The 20,037-nt window shown below is 38.0% G+C and overlaps 8 protein-coding genes across 8 annotated transcripts; 2 read left to right on the top strand and 6 right to left on the bottom strand.

The window, feature by feature from the left end:
* Positions 1 to 1,108: 1,108 nt before the first annotated feature.
* Positions 1,109 to 2,153, bottom strand: EV154DRAFT_557245 (uncharacterized protein; the record flags this gene model as incomplete). Its single annotated transcript, XM_051605414.1, has 3 exons — positions 1,545 to 2,153; positions 1,432 to 1,485; positions 1,109 to 1,283 (listed from the first exon to the last, which is right to left on the bottom strand). Exons 1-3 carry the CDS (start codon positions 1,724 to 1,726, stop codon positions 1,109 to 1,111), a joined length of 411 nt encoding a protein of 136 aa, XP_051450202.1. The 5' UTR covers positions 1,727 to 2,153.
* EV154DRAFT_546544 (uncharacterized protein) lies at positions 2,154 to 4,267 on the top strand. The gene is made up of 3 exons (XM_051604699.1): positions 2,154 to 2,369; positions 3,125 to 3,633; positions 3,798 to 4,267. The coding sequence occupies exons 1-3, from the start codon at positions 2,309 to 2,311 to the stop codon at positions 4,212 to 4,214; spliced, it is 987 nt and encodes a 328-aa protein (XP_051450201.1). The 5' UTR covers positions 2,154 to 2,308; the 3' UTR covers positions 4,215 to 4,267.
* Positions 4,268 to 4,735: 468 nt separating this feature from the next.
* On the bottom strand, positions 4,736 to 6,936 carry EV154DRAFT_165915 (peptidase S8/S53 domain-containing protein). Its single transcript, XM_051594181.1, has 6 exons — positions 6,311 to 6,936; positions 6,158 to 6,220; positions 5,767 to 6,074; positions 5,474 to 5,686; positions 5,307 to 5,395; positions 4,736 to 5,243 (listed from the first exon to the last, which is right to left on the bottom strand). Exons 1-6 carry the CDS (start codon positions 6,722 to 6,724, stop codon positions 4,891 to 4,893), a joined length of 1,440 nt encoding a protein of 479 aa, XP_051450200.1. The 5' UTR covers positions 6,725 to 6,936; the 3' UTR covers positions 4,736 to 4,890.
* A 31-nt stretch (positions 6,937 to 6,967) lies between these two features.
* On the bottom strand, positions 6,968 to 10,900 carry EV154DRAFT_533467 (salt tolerance down-regulator-domain-containing protein). The gene is made up of 7 exons (XM_051603977.1): positions 10,831 to 10,900; positions 10,201 to 10,754; positions 9,604 to 10,109; positions 9,345 to 9,523; positions 9,054 to 9,274; positions 7,735 to 8,980; positions 6,968 to 7,641 (listed from the first exon to the last, which is right to left on the bottom strand). The coding sequence occupies exons 2-7, from the start codon at positions 10,692 to 10,694 to the stop codon at positions 7,183 to 7,185; spliced, it is 3,105 nt and encodes a 1,034-aa protein (XP_051450199.1). The 5' UTR covers positions 10,695 to 10,754; positions 10,831 to 10,900; the 3' UTR covers positions 6,968 to 7,182.
* Positions 10,901 to 12,834: 1,934 nt separating this feature from the next.
* Positions 12,835 to 13,287, bottom strand: EV154DRAFT_572217 (uncharacterized protein; the record flags this gene model as incomplete). Its single annotated transcript, XM_051606320.1, has 2 exons — positions 12,835 to 12,956; positions 13,035 to 13,287. The coding sequence occupies 2 exons, from the start codon at positions 13,285 to 13,287 to the stop codon at positions 12,835 to 12,837; spliced, it is 375 nt and encodes a 124-aa protein (XP_051450198.1).
* Positions 13,288 to 15,688: 2,401 nt separating this feature from the next.
* EV154DRAFT_533461 (uncharacterized protein) lies at positions 15,689 to 17,153 on the top strand. Its single transcript, XM_051603976.1, has 3 exons — positions 15,689 to 15,780; positions 15,849 to 15,906; positions 15,942 to 17,153. The coding sequence occupies exons 2-3, from the start codon at positions 15,850 to 15,852 to the stop codon at positions 17,049 to 17,051; spliced, it is 1,167 nt and encodes a 388-aa protein (XP_051450197.1). The 5' UTR covers positions 15,689 to 15,780; position 15,849; the 3' UTR covers positions 17,052 to 17,153.
* Positions 17,154 to 17,213: 60 nt separating this feature from the next.
* EV154DRAFT_608211 (uncharacterized protein) lies at positions 17,214 to 18,636 on the bottom strand (the record flags this gene model as incomplete). The annotated part of the gene is made up of 2 exons (XM_051607665.1): positions 18,491 to 18,636; positions 17,214 to 18,427 (listed from the first exon to the last, which is right to left on the bottom strand). The coding sequence occupies exons 1-2, from the start codon at positions 18,546 to 18,548 to the stop codon at positions 17,214 to 17,216; spliced, it is 1,272 nt and encodes a 423-aa protein (XP_051450196.1). The 5' UTR covers positions 18,549 to 18,636.
* A 48-nt stretch (positions 18,637 to 18,684) lies between these two features.
* EV154DRAFT_533454 (PUA-like domain-containing protein) lies at positions 18,685 to 19,703 on the bottom strand. The gene is made up of 5 exons (XM_051603975.1): positions 19,616 to 19,703; positions 19,352 to 19,504; positions 19,171 to 19,268; positions 18,908 to 19,112; positions 18,685 to 18,815 (listed from the first exon to the last, which is right to left on the bottom strand). Exons 1-5 carry the CDS (start codon positions 19,624 to 19,626, stop codon positions 18,734 to 18,736), a joined length of 549 nt encoding a protein of 182 aa, XP_051450195.1. The 5' UTR covers positions 19,627 to 19,703; the 3' UTR covers positions 18,685 to 18,733.
* Between the last annotated feature and the right edge of the window lie 334 nt (positions 19,704 to 20,037).

Genomic DNA, 20,037 nt, shown 5'->3' with positions numbered 1-20,037 from the left:
ATACATCTATTCCAAAAAAGATTTAGGATGTCGGATATAGCTTCCTTAACAGAGAGAGAGAGAGAACAAAGCACGAACTCTGAGCAGCCAAAATTAGAAATGGCTTGGCTCTCGTCAAAGGAAACAGATTTTGTTTAGAGGATTTCGTTAAGATCGAAAGATGAATTCCTTGAAATATATCATTTCAGCAGAAATTGGTATCATTTTCTCTTGTCCCGAAATGGCAATGGCTAAATTTTGCCATTCGAGAACTATCCGATGATTACGGGATGTAACATTTAAGGGCGGTTCCAAAGGGTTTCTATCTCTGCTCAACAGTTATCTTTGTGCCTGAGATGAAAAAGAGTCATTTTCCAGGCTATCATCAAGAAGCTTGACGCTGAACAATTTGAAATTTACTTTAAAAGCTTTATTCGAGAAATTCGTAATCAAAGCTGACAATTTTTTTTTTTTTTTTTTGGGAATGATTATGGACTTTTTCCCAAGCCCAGCGCGAAGGATTTTATTAGGCCTTCAAGTCTTGCTTCACCCCAATTCAGGTATTTTACCTACGCGCTTGTTGAAGGGCTGTTACATGCATTGGAAAGCAATCTGCACAACGTATTGTATCCAATCACTCACTTTTATCTGCCCGAGAAGTCAACCCAATTTATGTCGTTTGACTTACAAATTGCTGAAGACAACCGTAGAAGAAGTATTCATTGAGACGGCCCTAGTCAATGATCCGGGGAGTTCCCCCAACGTGCGTCACTGGCTTCAATGGTGGTTACAGCCTACCATCTCCCGTATGCTTTTCAATTGTAGAACTGTGTTGAGTGATGCTCTTCGTAAGCACCCCTCCTGTACGTCCAATGCTATGGGAGGGTGGGGGAAAAATGTTGTTGTAATTTTGCGGGATTTAATTTAACCGAAATTTATAGGAAAAAACGATCACTCAGACATATATCGCACAGATGCATGAATTTAATGTAAAGTGAATTTGTCTAAATGTTTATTAATTATAATATATATTTTAAAAGAAAAGAAAGAAAGAAAATGTCTATAAGATTTTTTTTGTAACAGGCATAAACTGTGCCACGGCATCTTTTAATGATTTGTCGGGCTTTGTTCATGTCTGACGTGATGATTTTGATTTGCTTGTCGAGATTGTCAATACGAACGAGAAAATTAATGCCATCGATGATTTTGTAACAGACTGTAAAGAAATGCTCTCCTGTTGAAGAGGTAGAGTAAACTCTGCTCGTGTAATTGGTATTGAGAGTTTTGAGTTAATGATATATTTTCTGGAAAATATAAATGTGAGAGCGGTTTATGTTGGCGTTTGCGTTGTTGCTTGAAAATGATTCATGGCGTCTTACGAAAATTGGTGGGATCGGTAATAAAAAGAAAGGGAGGTGTGTGAGAGTCAATTATCTCGTTTGTTGCGCTTACCGTTCCTTTACAATCAGTTTCGTATGTGCAGGGGGAATTTCTTCTCTCTGACAACTAAATGATGTAAAAGAACGGAACAAAATTCTTTTTCTTGCTCCTCCTCCGAGTTATACTCTTGCGTCTCTAATAAAAAGTCTCGCATCAAGTCATCCATGTCCAAAAGATCTGCGAAACGTGTATCACTGATGTAATTGTGTTCGTGGGTTTCAGAGCAGTGTTGAATGCGACTCACGTTGTCTTTCAACCCTCCGATTCGTGCTTTGAATTCAACAGACATGTTGTTAAAAAATAACATGAACAGCTCTATAGTACAAGCAGGATCACCGTCTGTGAATTGGGGTGGACTGTCAACATCAGTGATGGAACTGGGTATTCCCCCAAACAAACCCCCTGATCATTGCTGAAGCTTCCCTGACAACACGCTTTTTTTTTTTCATCCATGATTTCGACAGTGGAAGTATACTTTTTGTACGAATCAATTAAAATTGAATTATTGTACCCTGTTGTATTTCAAACTTAGGTGGGCACCTCTAAAAGCCTTTCATAGGTGGGCACCGGTGCCCAGAAAGAAAAATTGGCACCTGTGACTAGTTATAGTTCTTAAGTGGGCACCTCTAAAAGCCTTTCATAGGTGGGCACCGGTGCCCAGAAAGAAAAATGGGCACCTGTGACTAGTTATAGTTTGTAGGTGGGCACCTCTAAAAGTCTTTCTTAGGTGGGCACCGGTGCCGCTTTTTCGTTTCCTTCACGATGGCAATCTATTGTGCTTCTTTCACTTATTTCAGTCTTTTTTTTTTGTCTGTCTAATTGCTTTTTGTCTAGATCCAAACCTGTTACTATTCACGCTCCCCCCAAAAAACTACCTGGTTCTGATTTAATGTCAAAATTAATCCTACGCGACCAAGAAGTTATAACTATCATAACAACAACATTGATTTGTAAGTGTATCTTTCTTCCCTCAGTTGAGCTCAAAAAATAAAATAAAATAAAGATCCTTACTTGAGCTTTATATGGAAATGTCTAGAACTCCGTTTTTTTTTTTTTTTTTTTTTCAAACGTATTTTTTAGAATCACACGTCGATTGACATGCCACATCGTCTAAACTTCATAGGATGATCGATTACTGTTTTCCATAACATCTGCTTCACTGTCATTACAATCTACTACTGGAACGCAGATATACAACTACCAAGTTTTGATTTTGCTTGGGGGAGTTGTTTGCATATGTTTCTATTTTAAGTAAAGGCCCAAACATGATGGATGATGAAACAAGCAATTAAATCATTCTGACATAAGCTCTTGTTTATCAGCCCTAAAATAAAAGCTGGTTCACACACTTTATTCTTTCCTGCCCTTTTCTTTTCCTTTAACATTTCTCTATCGAATGAAAGTAACTGATAATGTACAAAGGTGAGTTAGTAATGACACTTCTGTTTCTTTCAAAAGACGCTAAAATCGAAAAAAAAAGATACATTGCTGCGGCTAGTCTTTGCTACAGGAGGGCGACCTCCTATAGCAGGTTTCTTGAGTTTTTTTTTTGGAAACTCTGGGGCTGTGAATGGCTGTGAATGCACTGTAAATAGTTTTATTTATACTGGCCTTCTGGTCTTAGCCAGAATTACTGTAAGTTGGTATAAAAGAAAAATACATTTGAAAAAAAAATACGGAGGTCTAGACATTTCCCTTTATATAGCACGTGGGGCCCTCCACTTCTACACTCCACGTCCAACAGAATGGCTAGACGGCTCCCAATCCGATGTTCTATATGCACCCGCCATTGCTTCAGTTGATCTACCTCCTGTACTTGTGGAGATTCAGCGTGATATAAATCATCATTTTGTTGACCGTTTGGTTGGTTACGCTTTACACGTGGAGAAGGAGTATAAAATAAAGCCATCCATCCTCGTATTTGGCATTGGCAAAACCTGCAATAACATCAAATCGAAGTTTAACGCCACGCAGCATAATTTTGCCAAACAACTCGTATGTGACCATTGGGCAGAAAAATGCTTGATCATAGATTGTGATACCATCGGTGAAGATAACAAGGAACTTCCTCTTCTGCCTTTGCTGGCCATTGGTATTTTTTTATGCTTTCAAAAAGCCTCGTTGATGTCCATTGAGTATAAAGACGATACAACTTTACAAATGTTGTATAAAATTGCCAAGGAACAAGCTGAAAAAGAAAAAGCAGAAGAACCAGTCGGGGGCGGTGATTCTTGGTGGTGCTCCAATGCTCGGAGGTGGTGACTCTTGGTGGTGAATCAATGCTCGGAGGTGGTGACTCTTGGTGGTGAATCAATGCTCGGAGGTGGTGACTCTTGGTGGTGAATTAATGCTCGGATGTGTGCAATCAAACAAACAAGCAATTTACAAAGTTAAAGGAAGTAATATCTGCTATGCCCGAAGGTTTACTTCAGAAGCGTGCATTGTCTTATGCTGAAGATGGATGTCTTTATACAGACACTTGCAAACGAAAGTATAGTAAGAAGGACTTGTCTTGCACGTCACCTATGCCAGCGCCGTTGGATTTACCTGAAGCAGGATTAAATCTTATCCATGAATTTGAGGCTAATAACAACAACGATGCAATTTTACCTGAGCTAGACATTCCAAAAAGTGACATGGATTATGTTATTCAGTTTAAAAGATCATCAAAACCAATGAATTGGAAAGAATGTTATGAAGTCGGAAAGAGAGATGGATTCTTCACCGTTTATACCTCCCCAGCAAGTTTAAAAAGAGCACACTATAAAAAAAAACCAGTTGATGATGATGATTAGCAAACCAGTATTAAAGTTTATAGTTTTAATGTTCAATAAATTAATCTACTTTTAAAAAAAAAAAAAAAAAATCTACGGATATATCCAATGTCAAACCCCTTAAGAACTAATGCCTATCCTATTGCCAAGTTTGTTGAGGCTGTCATGGATGTGCTAGACAGGCATGACAAGAAATTTTTTTTATTGCTTTAGATAATTGCAGAATCCATCGCTCTACATTGGTAGTAGAAGCTATATAAAAAAAAAAAGGGGGGGGGGTTACTATTCATGCCGCCGTACTCGCCTTTTTTAACCCTATAAAAAAAGAATTGGGCCCCAAAGTCAAAAGTGATATTTAAAAGAAATCCGCTGGATAAGACGGTGTATTGCATCAGCCTGCAAGAAAGTCTCTGTTAGCGACTGTCAAGGCTAGATCCGACATCCTAAAAACCTTTTTGGAATAGATGTATTAATAAAGAAGTGAGATTGAGGCGTCTCTATTAATAAACATATTCATATAAAAAAATGCGTCTTAAAATGAGAGTGGACGCACTGTACAAAAGGATGATGACGAATTACAGATTTTTTTTTTTTTGCTTTGTACGACTTGTTCCATTGAAACTTTTTTTTTTTTAGTTCGTCCAAATGTGTGTGTATGGGGGGGGGGATATAGTCTAAATGTGTGTATTCTTTTTTTTTAAAGGAAAAAGAAAATGAATGCAATGAATGGGATTGCACTAATAAATGCAACAAAGGGGTATTTCTCGCTAGCTTGACTGAGTGCTTGACCATAAATCCAATTCTCTTTACCATCCGTTGGATAATTGTACAAAATATTGACCAAGGTCTTTTGATTTTGTCGGCCCTTGACTTTATATCCTGTATCAATCGCATTATCAATCACCGTCTTGTTTTCATTGTAAAAACTACCCGTGTTATTAATCGTAAAATTCTCCGTGATCAAACTCGACACTTTTTTTAAATGACTGGCAAGTTCTGCAGGTGAAAAGTCGTTTTGTGAAAGCATAAGTGCCATGGTTCCCGCAACGTCTATATTAACTTGTTTAGTTTTATTTCTCACACACACACACATATATATATATATTAACGTACGAGGTGCGGCCATGGAAGTGCCTGATAATGTACGTGTGGCGGAATTAGAGGTGGGCCAAATGGATTTGATGTTTGTACCTGGAGCAAAACTATTTTTTTTTGTAGATATATATATAAATCAATCAAAACATGTGCGTATACACAAGGGATACATGGAATTGTCTTACATGTCGACACACTTGCCAAAATTAGAATAGTATGAAACTGAATCATCTTCATCGATGGCTCCTACGGTAATGGCTCCAGGTGTACTACCAGGACTGTAAAGACAAGCATCCTCACCATAATTTCCAGCTGCCACTGCAAAATGGATACCTAAACTCATGGCTTGTGCAATGGCATCATTGGTAGCCTGACTATACAGTGCTCCCAGAGACAAACTATATCAAAGAATATGTCAGTTTACAAAAATAGTGTGTATATAAATCTCTATCTGTATCTGTATTTTTTTCTTTCTTACTTGACAATGGACTTTGCATTAGGATCCTTTCGATGTTGTTCAACAATCCATTCGAGTCCGACAAGTACATCAGAGAGTCTTCCATTTCCATCCGTGTCCAATGTTTTCACAGACACGATCTCCGCACTTTTTGCAACACCGTATTTGGTTCCACAGCAGACACCGGCAACAAAGGTACCATGGCCATTGATATCCGAAGCGTCATTCGGGTCACCTACAACGGTTTTACCAATCTTGACTCTGCCTGCAATGTCAATATGGTTTTCATTGATGCCTGAATCCATTAAATACACTGTCACACCATGACCCTATGAATTTTACAACTTTTATTATTAAAAAAAAAAAAAAAAAAAAATCACTCTCATTTCTCACTTTAAAAAAAAGTTCTTACCGAAGCAGTTGGAAATTTGTAATTGCCATCGGTACCTGTGCGTTGATCAATTCTGTCTAAACCCTGACAGATAGTAAAAAAAAAAAAAAAAAAAAAAAAGAGAGGGTTAAGCCCAGCAAAAGAAAAAAAAAAGTTTTGTAAAAACATGTTTACCCAGCTGGGAGGATTAGTCTGTACAAATCCCTGTAATGAAAACTTGGCATCTTTCACCCAATAATGAACGATATCATCGGTCGTATTCTTTTTTAAAAGGTTTTCAATGGCTTCTGTATGAAATTGAGCAGAATACCATTTGAATTGACCAATGGAATTATAATCTGTCGTCAAGGAGGTATGATTTTTCGTGTCGACAAGTGTATGGTTGACCTGATGTAAATTCATCTTTTGGATCTGGTTCTTGATATGAAGGGTTGGTACATTTGGTTTAAAAATAACAATGTAATTATCAGATTCTTCTTTCATCAGGTCGGGTTGTGCAACGGTAGGTGGTGTCTCCTTGGACGCATTGAGTGTGGAAAAGAGTGTACATGTGAGGATGAAGAGGTATATTCTATGAATGAGAAACATGAGTTATAAGGAAAAAAAAGAAGGAGGAGGAAAAGGAAAAAGAGAGAGAGAGAGAGAGTGAATAGGATTTAATTTATAGGATTTCACAAAATTAAAATCTAAACGTCGTACAACATATATTGTTTCTTGGGATTATTTTCTTCTTTTGTAAACAATGTCAAACACAATAAAAAAGATGACTCTATTTACACACACACACACAAAAAAAAAGGGTCTTTCTCGTTGACATTGGAAGGGATGTTATCCCGGATAAAGAGCTGTATTTATATTTTAAATGCTGTTTTTTTTTCAGTCCAGTGAAACACGAGGGAGTCTATAATATGACGGGTCATACAGTATAGAACACAACTTTTTTTTTTCTTTTTGGCATTTCATCCCGTTCCCCGTGTAACAATGCGTTAAAAAAACAAGCATTTTTATATTTTTTGTCAGTGTTTATTTTGTTTATTTTTTTTTTATCATGACATACTTCCAAATAAAGTAGGGTTATTTCCTTGCAAAGGATGAGGGGGAGGTAAAGAAGGTGGATGATTAGACGAGGAGAAAGGGTTATTATGAGGCGGTGAATGATGATGTTGTTGTTGCATGTTATGTAATGAAGAAGTAGTAGATAGTGGTTGTGATGATAGTGATGGATTTCCAAGTCCTCCTACTACAATGGGTTCATATAATACAACCATCCCATGTTGAGCATGATTTAGGCATTGAAATCCACTCAAAGGGGATCCTATTAAAACTTCATACAATTCTCGAATATCCACTTGAAAATCACAGTATAAGTCATTCATCATACAATGTAATTGTACAAGTGTATGGTATTGACTGGTGGGTCCTCTAAATATCCGTGTTTGCGTAATCTCGTTGAGTTTTTGGTAAGCAATTTTAACTCTTTCCAAAGTAATCATCGTACGGTCCGGCTATATTCATATATATATAAAAATGTTAATATGCTTCTCTCTCTCTCTCTCTCTCTCTAGTATATATATATATATGATCGTAACAAACTTTACCAGAGCATCACCACCAAACAGTTTACCGTGCACATTATCAGAAAGTACAGAACTTGCTGTCCATCCATTGGTCCAATGATTAGAAGACATTTCTGTTGAAAAGCGTCTGTCAGGTTGTTGTTGCTGTTGAGCAAACCGCATGTCATATTCAGGCGGAGGAGGCATCATCATGGGAGGAGGGTTTGTCCTTGTGGGTTCACCAAATAAGAAACTGGAAAAGAAGGACCGTGGACCTGCTTCTGTATCAAATGGAGAATGAACCGAAGGTCTTTTCGAAAATGGATCCATAAAAGGCGTTTGCATATCCTGAAGTGTGCTGCCTACAGGAGCAGGAGTTGCAGCCGTAGTCACAGTAGTAGTAGTCGCTGTGGTGGCGGTGGAGTTGGTTGTAGTAGCTGTGGTGGCGGTGGAGTTGGTGGAGTTGGTGGTAAGTGGTACAGAGGAAACACGACGTCCATTTAACGGCTGTCCAATAGGGGCAATGGGAGCGATGGATCTAGACTGACGTGTGGAAGTACTGGATTCGAGAGGAGAACCAACACGATGATGAAAGAGACCCATCATGGAAGGATCAGGTAAGCTAGAAGACGTATGATCAAGAGGAAATGTATTAGAAAGTAAAGAGGATGTGGGAGGTCCGTTTTGTAATATATTAAGATGAGATGGCATAAATGGTTGTTGTTGAGGAGGAGGTGGTCGCATGGGAGATTTGTTGGGTGTTTCAATAAAGCTGGGTCTAGGACCGACTAAAGCTTCAATTAACACCTGTTGTCTATTATTGTTTTCTGGATCATTTGCTGTTAAGGTCTCCCGTGTGGGGATACCAGGTGGGGATGTAATGACTTTCTGGGCAACGACAACAGGAGAAGTTTTTTTCTCTGTATGTTTTTTATCATTGGCTTCCTTTAGCTTTTGCAATTTCTCCTTTTCAGCGGCAGCGGCGGCAGCAGCAGCAGCAGCAGCAGCGGCGGCGATACGATCCTTTTCCTCCTTTTCTTTACGCTTTCTCTCCTTTTCAGCAGCGCGTTCTTTCTCTTCCTTAATTCTACGCTTTTTTTCTTCTTCTTTTTTCAAGCGTTCTTCTTCCCGTTGTTTCTTTTCTTCCTCCCTTTGTAATCTTTCTTGTTCGCGTTTTTGGCGTTCTGAAGCGAGTTTTTTCTCTTTTTCGCGTTTGACAGCTTCCTCTTCAGCCTTTTTCTTTGCCTCGCGTGCAAGACGTTCTTCCTCTTGTTGCTGCTTCATTTGTCTAATCACCAAAAAAAAAAAGGGGGGGGGGATGAGTTCCTCCTACTCTTTTCACAGCTATATACTCATATTACCTCTTTTTATCCTTTTTCTTTTCTCGTTCCAGAAGCTTCTTGGCCTCTTTTTCTTCGCGAAGACGTTCTTCTTCTTCAAGCTCTTCCAAGAGACGTTGTTGACGTTCCTGAGCCACCTTTTCTCGATAGGCAGCCAAGACGCGTTGCTCAAACATACGAGCAGCAAATATTTGAAACATACGACGGCCTTCTTCCATTCGTTGTTCTTCAGTACGAGTATCCTAATAATAAAAAAAGGAATCAGTGGATGATAGACACAAGAGAAGGGGGGGGGGTATTTCTTATATTTACATCGTCCTCGTCGTCTTCAAAATTGTCGTCATCTTCTTCTTCGTCTTGAAAATAACTGTTGCTTTGATCGATAGTGATATCTTCCTTTTGCATTCGACGTTCAGCAAGACGCTCCATCATATCCAAAAACTTTTTACCGTCGTTCTTTAATAAATCATCGGCTACTGTTAATATGCCGCCTATCAAAAAAAAAGAAAAAGAAAAAGCATGAGCATATAATAAAAAGAAAAGGACAAAGCAGAAGAGAAAAAAAAAATACCTTTGACAGTCAGACTATTTCCAAAACTAAAATGATCACCATTAGGAGATGCTCTCGAGAGAGGTGTATGACGTATATGAGTCATTTCTTCATATCTACTTCTTTCAGCATAAGTAGCAATCGGAGGACGAGTGATGATTTCGTCTTCATCATCTGCGTCATCAAAATCATCCTCCTCCTCATCGTCTTCATCCTCTTCATCGTCGTCGTCGTCTTCATCATCGTCGTCGTCGTCATCGTCGTCTAAATCATCCTCGTCATCTTCTTCGTCGTCTTCGTCTAAATCATCATCCTCGTCGTCTTCGTCTTCGTCTTCATCGTCGTCGTCATCGTCGTCGTAATGGTCGGTAGATTCGTTATTGGGATCGTAAATGACTTCAGTAGGAAGGTAGCCTGCATGTAAAGGATTAACACTACCGCGAGTTTGTTGTTGATGATTAGCGTATTGTTCCAATTCTTCATAATAAGCATCATACAAAACTTCTAATTCGTCTTCAATGGCAGTTCTACTTGGACAAATAAAGATGAGTGCTTATTTCTTTTTATTTTGGGAACGAAAGAGAAAAAAGAAGGTGAAAATTTTTATATGACTATTACCTTTTTTTACCACATACGGAACAGTTACAACTATGTTTCTGTTGTTCCTTCATTTTACGAAGTACGGCTTCCTTTTCGACCTTGACAAGCGAACGTCTTTCATCTTCGCCTAATTGTAACCAAAATTCTCGAATTTTCTGACGTTCTTCTGTATTGTTTGTACTAGACCAAAAGTTATCTTCTTCCTTCATTTTACCGTTTTTATTATTACTTGAGGACTTGGAGATATGCTTGTGGTGCATGTCATTGTGATCACCATGACGTATCACATGATGATTCATCATGGCATCCACCATGTCTGCTTGAGTCTTGGCTGCAAAATCAGCAACACTTTTGCTGTTGCTAGTCCCTTTTGACTTTTTCTTGTGCTTCTTCTTCTTTTTTGAAGAAGTCGCAGCGGCTGTACAATTCGTGTTATGAAGAACATCCATGTCTTGTTGTTGTTGTTGTTGTTGTGTTGGAGGGTGGACGGGTAACTGCATGGACTTTGTCATTAGCCTAAAGAGCCAGATGAAGCAAAAGTCGATTAAAAGTGAATAAATTAAAGGCAAGATCTTTTTTTATATATATAAAAGAACTATTAGCTGCTGTCTTTCTTTTTTTTTTTTGTCAAATATTTCAACACAATACCCTTAAAATTGCTTCTTTTTTATGAATTTTTTTTTTATGTGGTTTAAAAAAAAAAAAAAAGAAAAAAAAAACGAATGGGGGGGATGGAATCTTTTTCTTTTTTTCCCACTTGGGAGTACAGCCTTTTTTTTTTAATATCAGACCGACTTGCTTTATTTTAGCTTACAAGGGTTTATCTGTCACATTGAATAAATTTCTTCTTTACAGTCAATCCCCAATCATGGCTTTCTATTACGAGAGTGTGTGTGTGTGTGCCACGGGGGAGTTGGTCTGTTAATGTGAGTAATGTCTACTTTGGATCGTTTTAACTCACTCTTTTTTCTTTTAGCAAGCCTTTCTCCCTCCCAACCCCCCCCCCCTTCTACCTTGAAGCATGTAAATCTTCATTTACAGACATGTCATATTTCTTTCAAAATGAAATATTATCCTCCTCCTCCCCTGATTCATTATAGTTTTTGCATCATTTAATTTTGTATCACATTCTTCACCAGCCATGGTCACACAAGCCTTTTTTATTATTGTACACATCGTTTTACTTGTTGAAAAGAGCATACATAGTTTCTGCTTCATTTTATACTTATCACTACTCAAAAAAAAAAGTGGATTATCCACACGAATAGAACGCTATTTTTATATATATAAAGGTAAATATCCAGATTAAGCATTCTAGCAGCCTCAAAGAGGGGGGAAGGGGGCATCCATAGTATGGTATGTAGAGATGATAATTCAAAATTCTGTAATAAGTAAGCTTTTATAAAGTGAAACCATCACTTGCCAACGTAGTACTCTTATCACCCGCCATGTCATTAAAACTAGATGAATGTCAAGACTTAATCATAAAGTTTAAAGCCGTTATGAATCATTAAATCACTTTTTTATTGGACATCTAATCAAGTATAAAAACCATAAATTAGTAGCCTCACTGATAGTTTGCCAGCAGCTATTGATCAATGTATGTACATAAGAAAACACAAGGGCGATTTGCATTATAAAACTACACACGAGAAAGAGATGTATCTATGCAATTATTTAAGTTCACATGTCTAAATGTATTAAACTGAGACATATATCCGATTTTCATATTGACAATGATACAGTAGAGCCCCCCTTTGCTTTCTCTCTCTCTCTCTCTCTCTCTCTCAACAACAAGACCAACTTGACCAACTAACAAGAATTTTTAAAGCTCGTCCATCTATAGCACCAATAGAAAGAATGAAGCCGACGGGATACCATGGATCACTTTCTCAAACTGTCCTTTTCCCAACTCACCATCAATTAAATCTATCGTTGCTAACCAGATAATCGGGCAATATTTAATCGACTAAGCAAGCTCGATCTTAGCCGGTCAATTTGTGGAAAGCGGTGTTGACTTTTCTGTTGTTAGGACCAAGTCGAGTCATCTTCTTCTTTTGCTGGAAGTAAAGTCGAACAAGACATAGCATCTCGATGACTTGGTAAAAATTGGCAAAGAAATCAAAGAGTATTTTTGGTGTTGTTGTTTGTGGGCTTGATTATGAAAGGCGATCAATGTGAAGCTTACGTTATGGACCATGTATACGACTGCCACCAAGTATACCTTCTGAGAAACTGCTACAACATGACGAACCTCTTATCAATTTTCTCATATACATCTCGTAAAAAAAAAACAATTATATAATGTGGGTTCTTAATGCAGCTCACGTCGCTGGACTACTTGTCTGATACAGTACAAAAAGCAATGTGTATGCGTGATAAATCCGATTAGAGGGTTCTTGTCAGACTGCGTGTTTAAAAGTCTATGAGTGATAAATATTTACAAGAAACTAGGAATATAGTTACTGCTTTGTACTGAGCTCAAACGGGAGCATTTGTAAAATATAACAATTAGCTTTGATCCCTGTCACTAAAAGCTAAGGAAAACAGAGATTAGGAGTTTGAATGTTGTAGTGACAGAACAGAGACAGGGCGGGTCAAAAATAGAAATATATGCATTTATGCGAAGGGAACGCGTCTTTTAAAATGAATTTATTGCTTGTCATTAATACCAAATACATTTCTAGCGATATATTTGCTCACTGTGGTAGGTAAATCGGACTGAATGATGGCTGAAGTGACATTACAGATCTGAGCATTCCAGCTTTCCTTGACTAAGACATAAATGAAAATTTTAGAAAGGGGGTATTAGAAAAAACGGGGTAAGGCCTTTTTTTTTTTTTTTCTTTTACCTGAAGGCACAAGTCGTGCTTTATAGTAGGATTTTGAATGATCTAAAAATTGCTCTACGGAGCTTGCAGGACGTTTGAGAGAAAGTCGAACTAGTTGTTCATTGGCTTTATTGGTGATCAAGTCATTCTTTTCTTTGGCTTGGTCAAGCTTCTCCTGAACAAGAGCCGTGTTGGTAATAAGGTTAATACGCGATTGGTAAGTAAGTGCAGTGGCCAATGTTAAACCAGCGAGTATAGTGAGTGGTCTAGGCATCGCTTTTTATTATTCTTTCGTTTTTGTGTGGGGTAAGAGAGAAAAGAAGTGTGACTTGTCAAGCATGTTTTTTTTATAAAACAAGGGATGTTTTACGATTTACACGCCCAACTCCGTCCTGTTTTCATTTTTTTGGTGCTGTATTTCTTTAACCTACATTTGACATTATGACTGTGACACACAATTCTATAAAAGCATTCACTTTGTGTTCTTAAAAGATAGCTTACCAATGCGTGTCACTCTCAAGCAATTTAACATGATTAAAAAAAAAAAAATACTATTTACCAATTTATGTGAAATCAACCCCACATGCTTTTTTTTTTTTTAAGTATATGCATTATTGGCAAAGCAAAGAATGTATTGACATCAAGTTATTTTTTTTTTGGGTTGGGGGGAGGGGAGGGATGCAAGGCAATGCTAGTTGCTGCGTGCCTTTTTCATGCACATTAAATGTCGGATATAATCTTATTATGCCTTTTTTTTTTCTCGGCAATGTTTCAAAAGAAAGAGAGGGAAGGGAAGTTAATTAACATAACCCATATTATTGGAGCTGTAAAATCTGGGACATTGTAAAAAGATGAGAGAGAAAATTGAGAAGAAAGTATTTTTTTTTTATTGCCTATCAGTTGAACCAATCGACTTGAGTATTCCCACCACTGGGAAGATATATTAGCTTCAGTCAACTGTCCTTAGCAATCTAGTTGCCGGGTAGTTGCCACAATAATGAAATAAAAGGTTTAAAAGACGAGGCTAGCTATGGTTACAATAAAAGAAAAAAGGTTTTTATTAAAGATATAACCTATTTCATTGTTACTATATGGGCTTGGTATAACATTTCATTGCTAACGTACAATCGGACTTGAATCATCTCCGGAACCCATCACTGTAGTTCTTACCGTAAATGACAAGTACTGGGTTACAAGTTCCTGAAATACCGTAAAAAAAAAGAAAGAAAGAAAGGTTTACATGTGTGGCATTCTTTTTACACAATAAAATTAATAACGATAAGGAAGAAGATAATTTATCAACAGAGCTTCAAAAAAGAATAATGAATAGAGTTATTCATGCGGGGGATAAACATCCCCCTTTCCCAAAATTTAGCTTCATCTGATACAAACTTGAATACAAATGTTAATAATAATAAAAAAACGCCCACACATCTCATGTGAGCTTTTTTTTTTTTTGCACTCCGTGACAAATTGCATATTTTCGGCTTTCATTTTTAAATTATAACATCTATTTGATATCAGCCATGAAATGACCTTAAATACATTATGTACTAATGGGAAGCTACCCCCCCAAAAAATCACACTTTTTGGGGGATCGCATTTTAACTATTTATAGTTTTGCATGTCAAAAAAAAAAAAAAAAAAAAAAAAAAAAAAGAATTATGGCTGCATGTCCGATCGCACGTCATTTGAAAGCTGTATGCGATAGAGTGTCGTGTATAAGAAGAAGGGGAAGGGGGACAAAACAATTTTTTTTTTAAAACACATTATTACAATAACGAGTTCCAGACAATTCTTATAAAACATGAGGATGAAAATTGTATTGCCTGATAAAAAAAAGTTACAAACCCGAGGGGGAAAGCCTAATTGTTCATTAAACCAGATAAATTTTTTTTTTTTTTTAAAAAAAAAGGTGGTGTCACTAATTTTCTGTTGCTTTTGCAGAACTTTTCCCGGCTCACATTCAAACCCCTCCCTATTCAAGATGTATCATAGAAGAAAAAAGGTACTTGTTAAAAGGTCTTTCAACAGAGTTTTTTTATATATATAAAGCATTCGTTGTCATTAGAGACCAGGATAGGATTTTTTGGTTACCATGGAAATAAAGAAAATGAACTTGGTGGTTTTTCAACCCAACATTCAAGTTGACATTGACGTTCTCACTGCTCATGCATTCCTTCGATTCCAAGAACAATTGACAATTGTGTTGGGTTTATAAAGATAGATAGAGAGAGAAAGAGAGCTTAACTGGACTCGAGGATGTTAAGCATTACACAGAAATAGTATAAAGAATGGCGTGTTACGGAGGACGGATGAGCTTTAATTGTATTCATAACTATATGAATATTTTCATGTTCTCTCTTTTGAATCATGTGTATGAAGTTAGATGCTGTGGCTTTGTGTTAGCAAAACTTTGCTCTTTGAATGAAGAATGGGGTCAAATTTTGAAGATAATTTGTGTTTGTTATGGGATGTGTGTGTAAATGAATTATATTAAAATGCAGGTTTGTTTCCATTGTCGATCAAGAAGGATATAAAAAAGGTGTAGTGTTATTGTTCGGTAACAAGAAGCGTGTGCTACCCAAATGTCTTTTTTTTTTTTTTTTTTTTTTTTTTTTTTTTTCGTTCGAGTAGCTGTGTCATGCTTTTTTTTTTTTTTTATCCGTGTTACTATTTAATAGATCCATAATTTTCCCCTTTTCTTTTCTTTTTTTCCCTCTTTTTCTTTCTCAAACATTTCGTTTTTTAATTAAATCCACATCATGTACGTGTAACGACAAAACAAAATAAATCATCCCTTAACCATAATTTTTTTTTTTTTTTATGTGGTAGAATGCTATCTGTGCAACAACAACAACAGCAGCAGCAAGAAGAAGAATATCTATTAGTTGTACCTGAAGAAAAAAAAATTTCCGTACTACCGAGAAAGACCAAGATTTCTATTTCCTTGGTCAACATCTAAATTCACCTGAATTGCTATTAGAAGAGGAAGAATATCCTACAGAATATCATGGTTCAGCTGTAAATAATAATTTTGATATTGCCAACAGAGCGTTCTATGCCACGATCAACAAATTTACTAGACAGAGTTGTCCGGATGCGGCCTCCAGACGTAGATCAGCTCCCTATTCATTTTTGGAGAACTGGCACTTACATAGTATTTATAGCAAATCACAACAAACATTATTAGGCATTACGCCTGTTAGACCCTCTGTACTACTATCAGGTGATGACTTTATGTTTACACCTCCTTTTATTCAACAAGAAGAGGAAGACGGAGAATGTGAACAGCAAGAAGAAATTTGGAGTTCAACAGAAGCAGAATATTATAATCTGAGTCCCTGTCCTGATTCCAATGGAGCAACCGGTGTATTTTTATACTCTCAGCAAGAGGATGGACCTACCTTTGAAACAAGTATCGACAAGTCATTTTATAATCATCACACCCAAGAAAATATTTGGATCGAGAATGAAAGTCGAAATAATTTTGAAGATCTATCGATACATATTCAACAGAACGATGATTTATTAATATTACAGCCGCAACAACAAGAAGAAGAAGAGGAAGACTATACAACCGACTCTTCTTCCGATGAGCAACGTTGTAGTATTACTAGCGACGAAGAAGAAGGAGAGGAAGAGTTGTCTTCCTATGATCTAGTGAATTTATATGATGAAGAACAGAGGCAACCACCTATTTCACCTGTGACTAGATCATCTTCCTTTTTAAGTCAAAAATCATCTTCGTCAGTTATGTCATACCAGTCATTAGCTGACATTATAAACAAAAGCAACAATCATTTTGAAGATCGGAATCATTATGGATCTATCCACAACGATACACCATGTGTGGATAATACTTTATCTACCTTTGCCAATCGTGATATAGAATCCGGTGTTCAACCAGAAGAAAGATCTATTTGGTCACGCATATTAGCTTACCTCATGAACATTTATAACTTTTTCTTCTTTGTGATATTTTCCTCTCCTATTACCACCACCACCACCACCTGTGAAACACAACCGTTACTTTAGAAACTTTGGCTCTCTTAAAACAAAAAATTATTTATACCCCCAACCCCTCCCTTTTTCTTCCCCCCCCCCCCCAATTGATAATCATTTGTATATATAATAGGAATTAAAAAAAAAAGTTTTTATTATTTGCCAGTCTAAGAGTTTGTAATATATTATGTCTATTTAATTTTTAGCGTCTTCAGCAGCCTTGGGGTCCTCGGAGGCAGGTGTCTCTTCGGCTGGGGTTCCTTCAGCGGGGGTTTCTTCATCAGCAGCGGGTGCACCTTCAGCAGGTGTGGCGGGTGCATCTTCAGCGGGTGCGGCGGGGGCATCTTCAGCGGGTGCGGCGGGTGCATCTTCAGCGGGTGCAGCTGGAGCATCTTCAGCAGGTGCAGCTGGAGCATCTTCAGCAGGTGCAGCTGGAGCATCTTCAGCAGGTGCAGCTGGTGCATCTTCAGCGGGTGCAGCTGGAGCATCTTCAGCGGGTGCGGCGGGGGCATCTTCAGCGGGTGCAGCTGGAGCATCTTCAGCAGGAGCGTCAGTGGGTGCAGCAGGTGCAGCTGGAGCATCTTCAGCAGGTGCAGCTGGAGCATCTTCAGCAGGTGCAGCTGGTGCATCTTCAGCGGGTGCAGCTGGAGCATCTTCAGCGGGTGCGGCGGGGGCATCTTCAGCGGGTGCAGCTGGAGCATCTTCAGCAGGAGCGTCAGTGGGTGCAGCGGGTGCCTCTTCAGCGGGTGTATCAGTAGGTGCAGCGGGTTCCTCTTCAGCGGGAGCATCAGTAGGAGCGGCGGGTGCCTCTTCAGCAGGAGCGTCAGTGGGTGCAGCGGGCTCCTCCTCAGCAGGAGCATCTTCGGCAGCAGGAGCTTCTTCAGCGGGCTTCTCCTTCTCGGCGGATTCCTTTTCCTTGTCAGCGGCTTCGGCCTCAGCATCCTTTTCCTTTTGAGCAGCCTCAGCTTCAGCATCCTTCTCCTTTTGTGCGGCCTCAGCTTCAGCTTCCTTTTCCTTTTCAGCAGCCTCCTTTTCTTCTTCAGCTAAAAGAGCATCTTCTTCAGCTTTGGCCTTCTTCTTTTCAGCGAGCTCGTCGTTCTTTTCCTCATCATCATCGTCACCGTGCTTCTTCTTCTTGTCCTTCTTATCTTCATCATCATCATCATCATCATCGTGCTTCTTCTTCTTCTTATCCTTCTTGTCATCCTCCTCATCATCATCGTCATCGTGGTGCTTCTTCTTCTTCTTGTCCTTCTTATCATCATCATCATCGTCATCATCATCGTGCTTGGATGAGTGCTTGGCAGGGACAAAGGATTGAGGAGCGCCGAGCTCGAGAGCTTGTTCTTGAGCCATTACATCAGCACCGGCGGTGGCAGGAGCTAAAATATGTGAATGTGGGGGAATTTCTATTAGGAATTTATGCTAAACAAAACAAAAAACAAAAAAAATATGACAAGTAGTAAACTTACCGGCAGCGACCAAGTGAGCACAGACAGCGAGACAGGCGGTAATAGCAATGAATTTCATAATTCGAGTTTTAAAGTTAGAATAAGGAAATTAGTAATGTTAGGGAGAAATCGTCTGGTTATATAAGAGTCGAGTGTTTTAATTTCCTAAGAATAAGAGAAAAAAAAAAGTTCCTCATTTCTAGTACTATTCATAATTGAAAGGTTTAAAAACAATGATTTTTATTTGTTATAAAAAAGTGTGGTTTACATGTGAATAACTTCTCTCCAAAGAGGATCGGTCAAGTAATGAATATTGTCAACACCAATACCCTTATTAACCAATTTGCTATTGTCAAACAGAAAGAGAATGTTTTAGTAAAAATATTTTTTTTGTAATGCAAGCAAATAATAATAATAATAATAAAAAAAAAAACTTACATATCTTGTGTGCTCATCTTGAGGTAGCCAATAGCAAGAGCATTCTCTTTACCTTCGGCCATAATAGCAACAACTGATCCAGCAGGTAAATCTGTGTCCATACGGGCGCCCTTGGATGTTAAACCAGGACACATGATGTTTGCGCCTGATAAAACAAATTTGATGGCTCCACGATCCACCTGTAACTTGGGGAGCATATCGGGATCTGTGCTAGAAGGTTTGAGTACGGCTATAAGTTATTCATTTGTTTTTTCCCACTTTACATTTATGTAACAAGGCGAGAGTAGGGAAGAAAGGTCCGTCAAAGTGTTGGAAAAAGAGAATTTCGCCATTGACGGAAAGGAAGGTGATATGTTCGTGACTATAAGAGAGAGAGAGAGAAAAAAAAAAGGGTGTTTTAATAAAGGTGTGTTTCTTTTTTAAAAGCTGGAAATGGTGAGTTACCCCTTGATTTGGATAATGGGTGTCTTTTTGGGAATCAATTCTTCCAACACGGTCTCAATGGTGGGATATTGTTCATTCAACTTGGTACGAATATTACGTTGAACTGAAGACTTTAGTTGCGATTGACCGGCAATGTTTTCGGAAAAACTGAATCTGTTTCATTTATAACAGTTAATATGACATGAAGACTATTACTTTTAAAAGCACACACTATGTTTGTGAGAGTGTTCTAATTTTTTTTTTTATTTTTTTTTCTTTCTTTACTTTTTGAACATTTGTTGTGATATTGAAAAACAAAGGGACACACATTTTTTTGTTTTAGGTGAAAAAAAAAAGAGAGAAAAGGCAGTCCTCTTAAATGACTCTTGTTGACGCTGCTTGACGCTACCGCACCCCCACCACTCCGCTCCTACTGCTATTTCTTTACATACATTGCCCATAATCATCATCTTTGGGCTTCAGAATGTAAAATACTCGCTAATAACAACTATGTCCCTATTTGATCCAGCTATCCCGTGGTCATTTATCCCCAAAAGACAACATACTTAATTAATTAGCTTGTACTCGATTCACCATTGGGTTTTTAATTATACAAGGCTCTTGTTATGACATAAGAGTGTCTACTAAGCTATCAAATAAAATATTAAACTGTATATCAGCTATCATATACTGAAAATCATATATGG

Source organism: Mucor mucedo (genome assembly GCF_025094135.1).
Source record: "Mucor mucedo strain NRRL 3635 chromosome Unknown EV154scaffold_280, whole genome shotgun sequence".
Classification (NCBI taxonomy): Eukaryota; Fungi; Mucoromycota; class Mucoromycetes; order Mucorales; family Mucoraceae; genus Mucor; species Mucor mucedo.
Note: the sequence above shows the minus strand (reverse complement) of the source record. Positions and strands in the feature narration are given on the sequence as shown.

Bases quoted from the DNA above. Each gene is read 5' to 3' on its own strand.
- EV154DRAFT_546544 (XM_051604699.1), top strand. From the start codon at position 2,309: ATGTCAAAATTAATCCTACGCGACCAAGAAGTTATAACTATCATAACA. The intron at 2,370-3,124 runs GTAAGTGTATCT...CCCTTTATATAG, and splicing joins CATAACAACAACATTGATTT to CACGTGGGGCCCTCCACTTC. The intron at 3,634-3,797 runs GTCGGGGGCGGT...CAAACAAACAAG, and splicing joins AAGAAAAAGCAGAAGAACCA to CAATTTACAAAGTTAAAGGA.
- EV154DRAFT_165915 (XM_051594181.1), bottom strand. From the start codon at position 6,724: ATGTTTCTCATTCATAGAATATACCTCTTCATCCTCACATGTACACTC. The intron at 6,221-6,310 runs GTAAACATGTTT...ACTATCTGTCAG, and splicing joins AGACTAATCCTCCCAGCTGG to GGTTTAGACAGAATTGATCA. The intron at 5,687-5,766 runs GTAAGAAAGAAA...TCTTTGATATAG, and splicing joins AATGCAAAGTCCATTGTCAA to TTTGTCTCTGGGAGCACTGT.
- EV154DRAFT_533467 (XM_051603977.1), bottom strand. From the start codon at position 10,694: ATGACAAAGTCCATGCAGTTACCCGTCCACCCTCCAACACAACAACAA. The intron at 9,524-9,603 runs GTATTTTTTTTT...TTTTTTTGATAG, and splicing joins AAATAGTCTGACTGTCAAAG to GCGGCATATTAACAGTAGCC. The intron at 9,275-9,344 runs GTAAATATAAGA...TTTTATTATTAG, and splicing joins TTGAAGACGACGAGGACGAT to GATACTCGTACTGAAGAACA.
- EV154DRAFT_533461 (XM_051603976.1), top strand. From the start codon at position 15,850: ATGCTATCTGTGCAACAACAACAACAGCAGCAGCAAGAAGAAGAATAT. The intron at 15,907-15,941 runs GTACCTGAAGAA...CGTACTACCGAG, and splicing joins AAGAAGAATATCTATTAGTT to AAAGACCAAGATTTCTATTT.
- EV154DRAFT_533454 (XM_051603975.1), bottom strand. The intron at 19,113-19,170 runs GTAAAGTGGGAA...CTTCTAGCACAG, and splicing joins TCTCGCCTTGTTACATAAAT to ATCCCGATATGCTCCCCAAG. The intron at 18,816-18,907 runs GTAAGTTTTTTT...GTTTGACAATAG, and splicing joins AAGATGAGCACACAAGATAT to CAAATTGGTTAATAAGGGTA.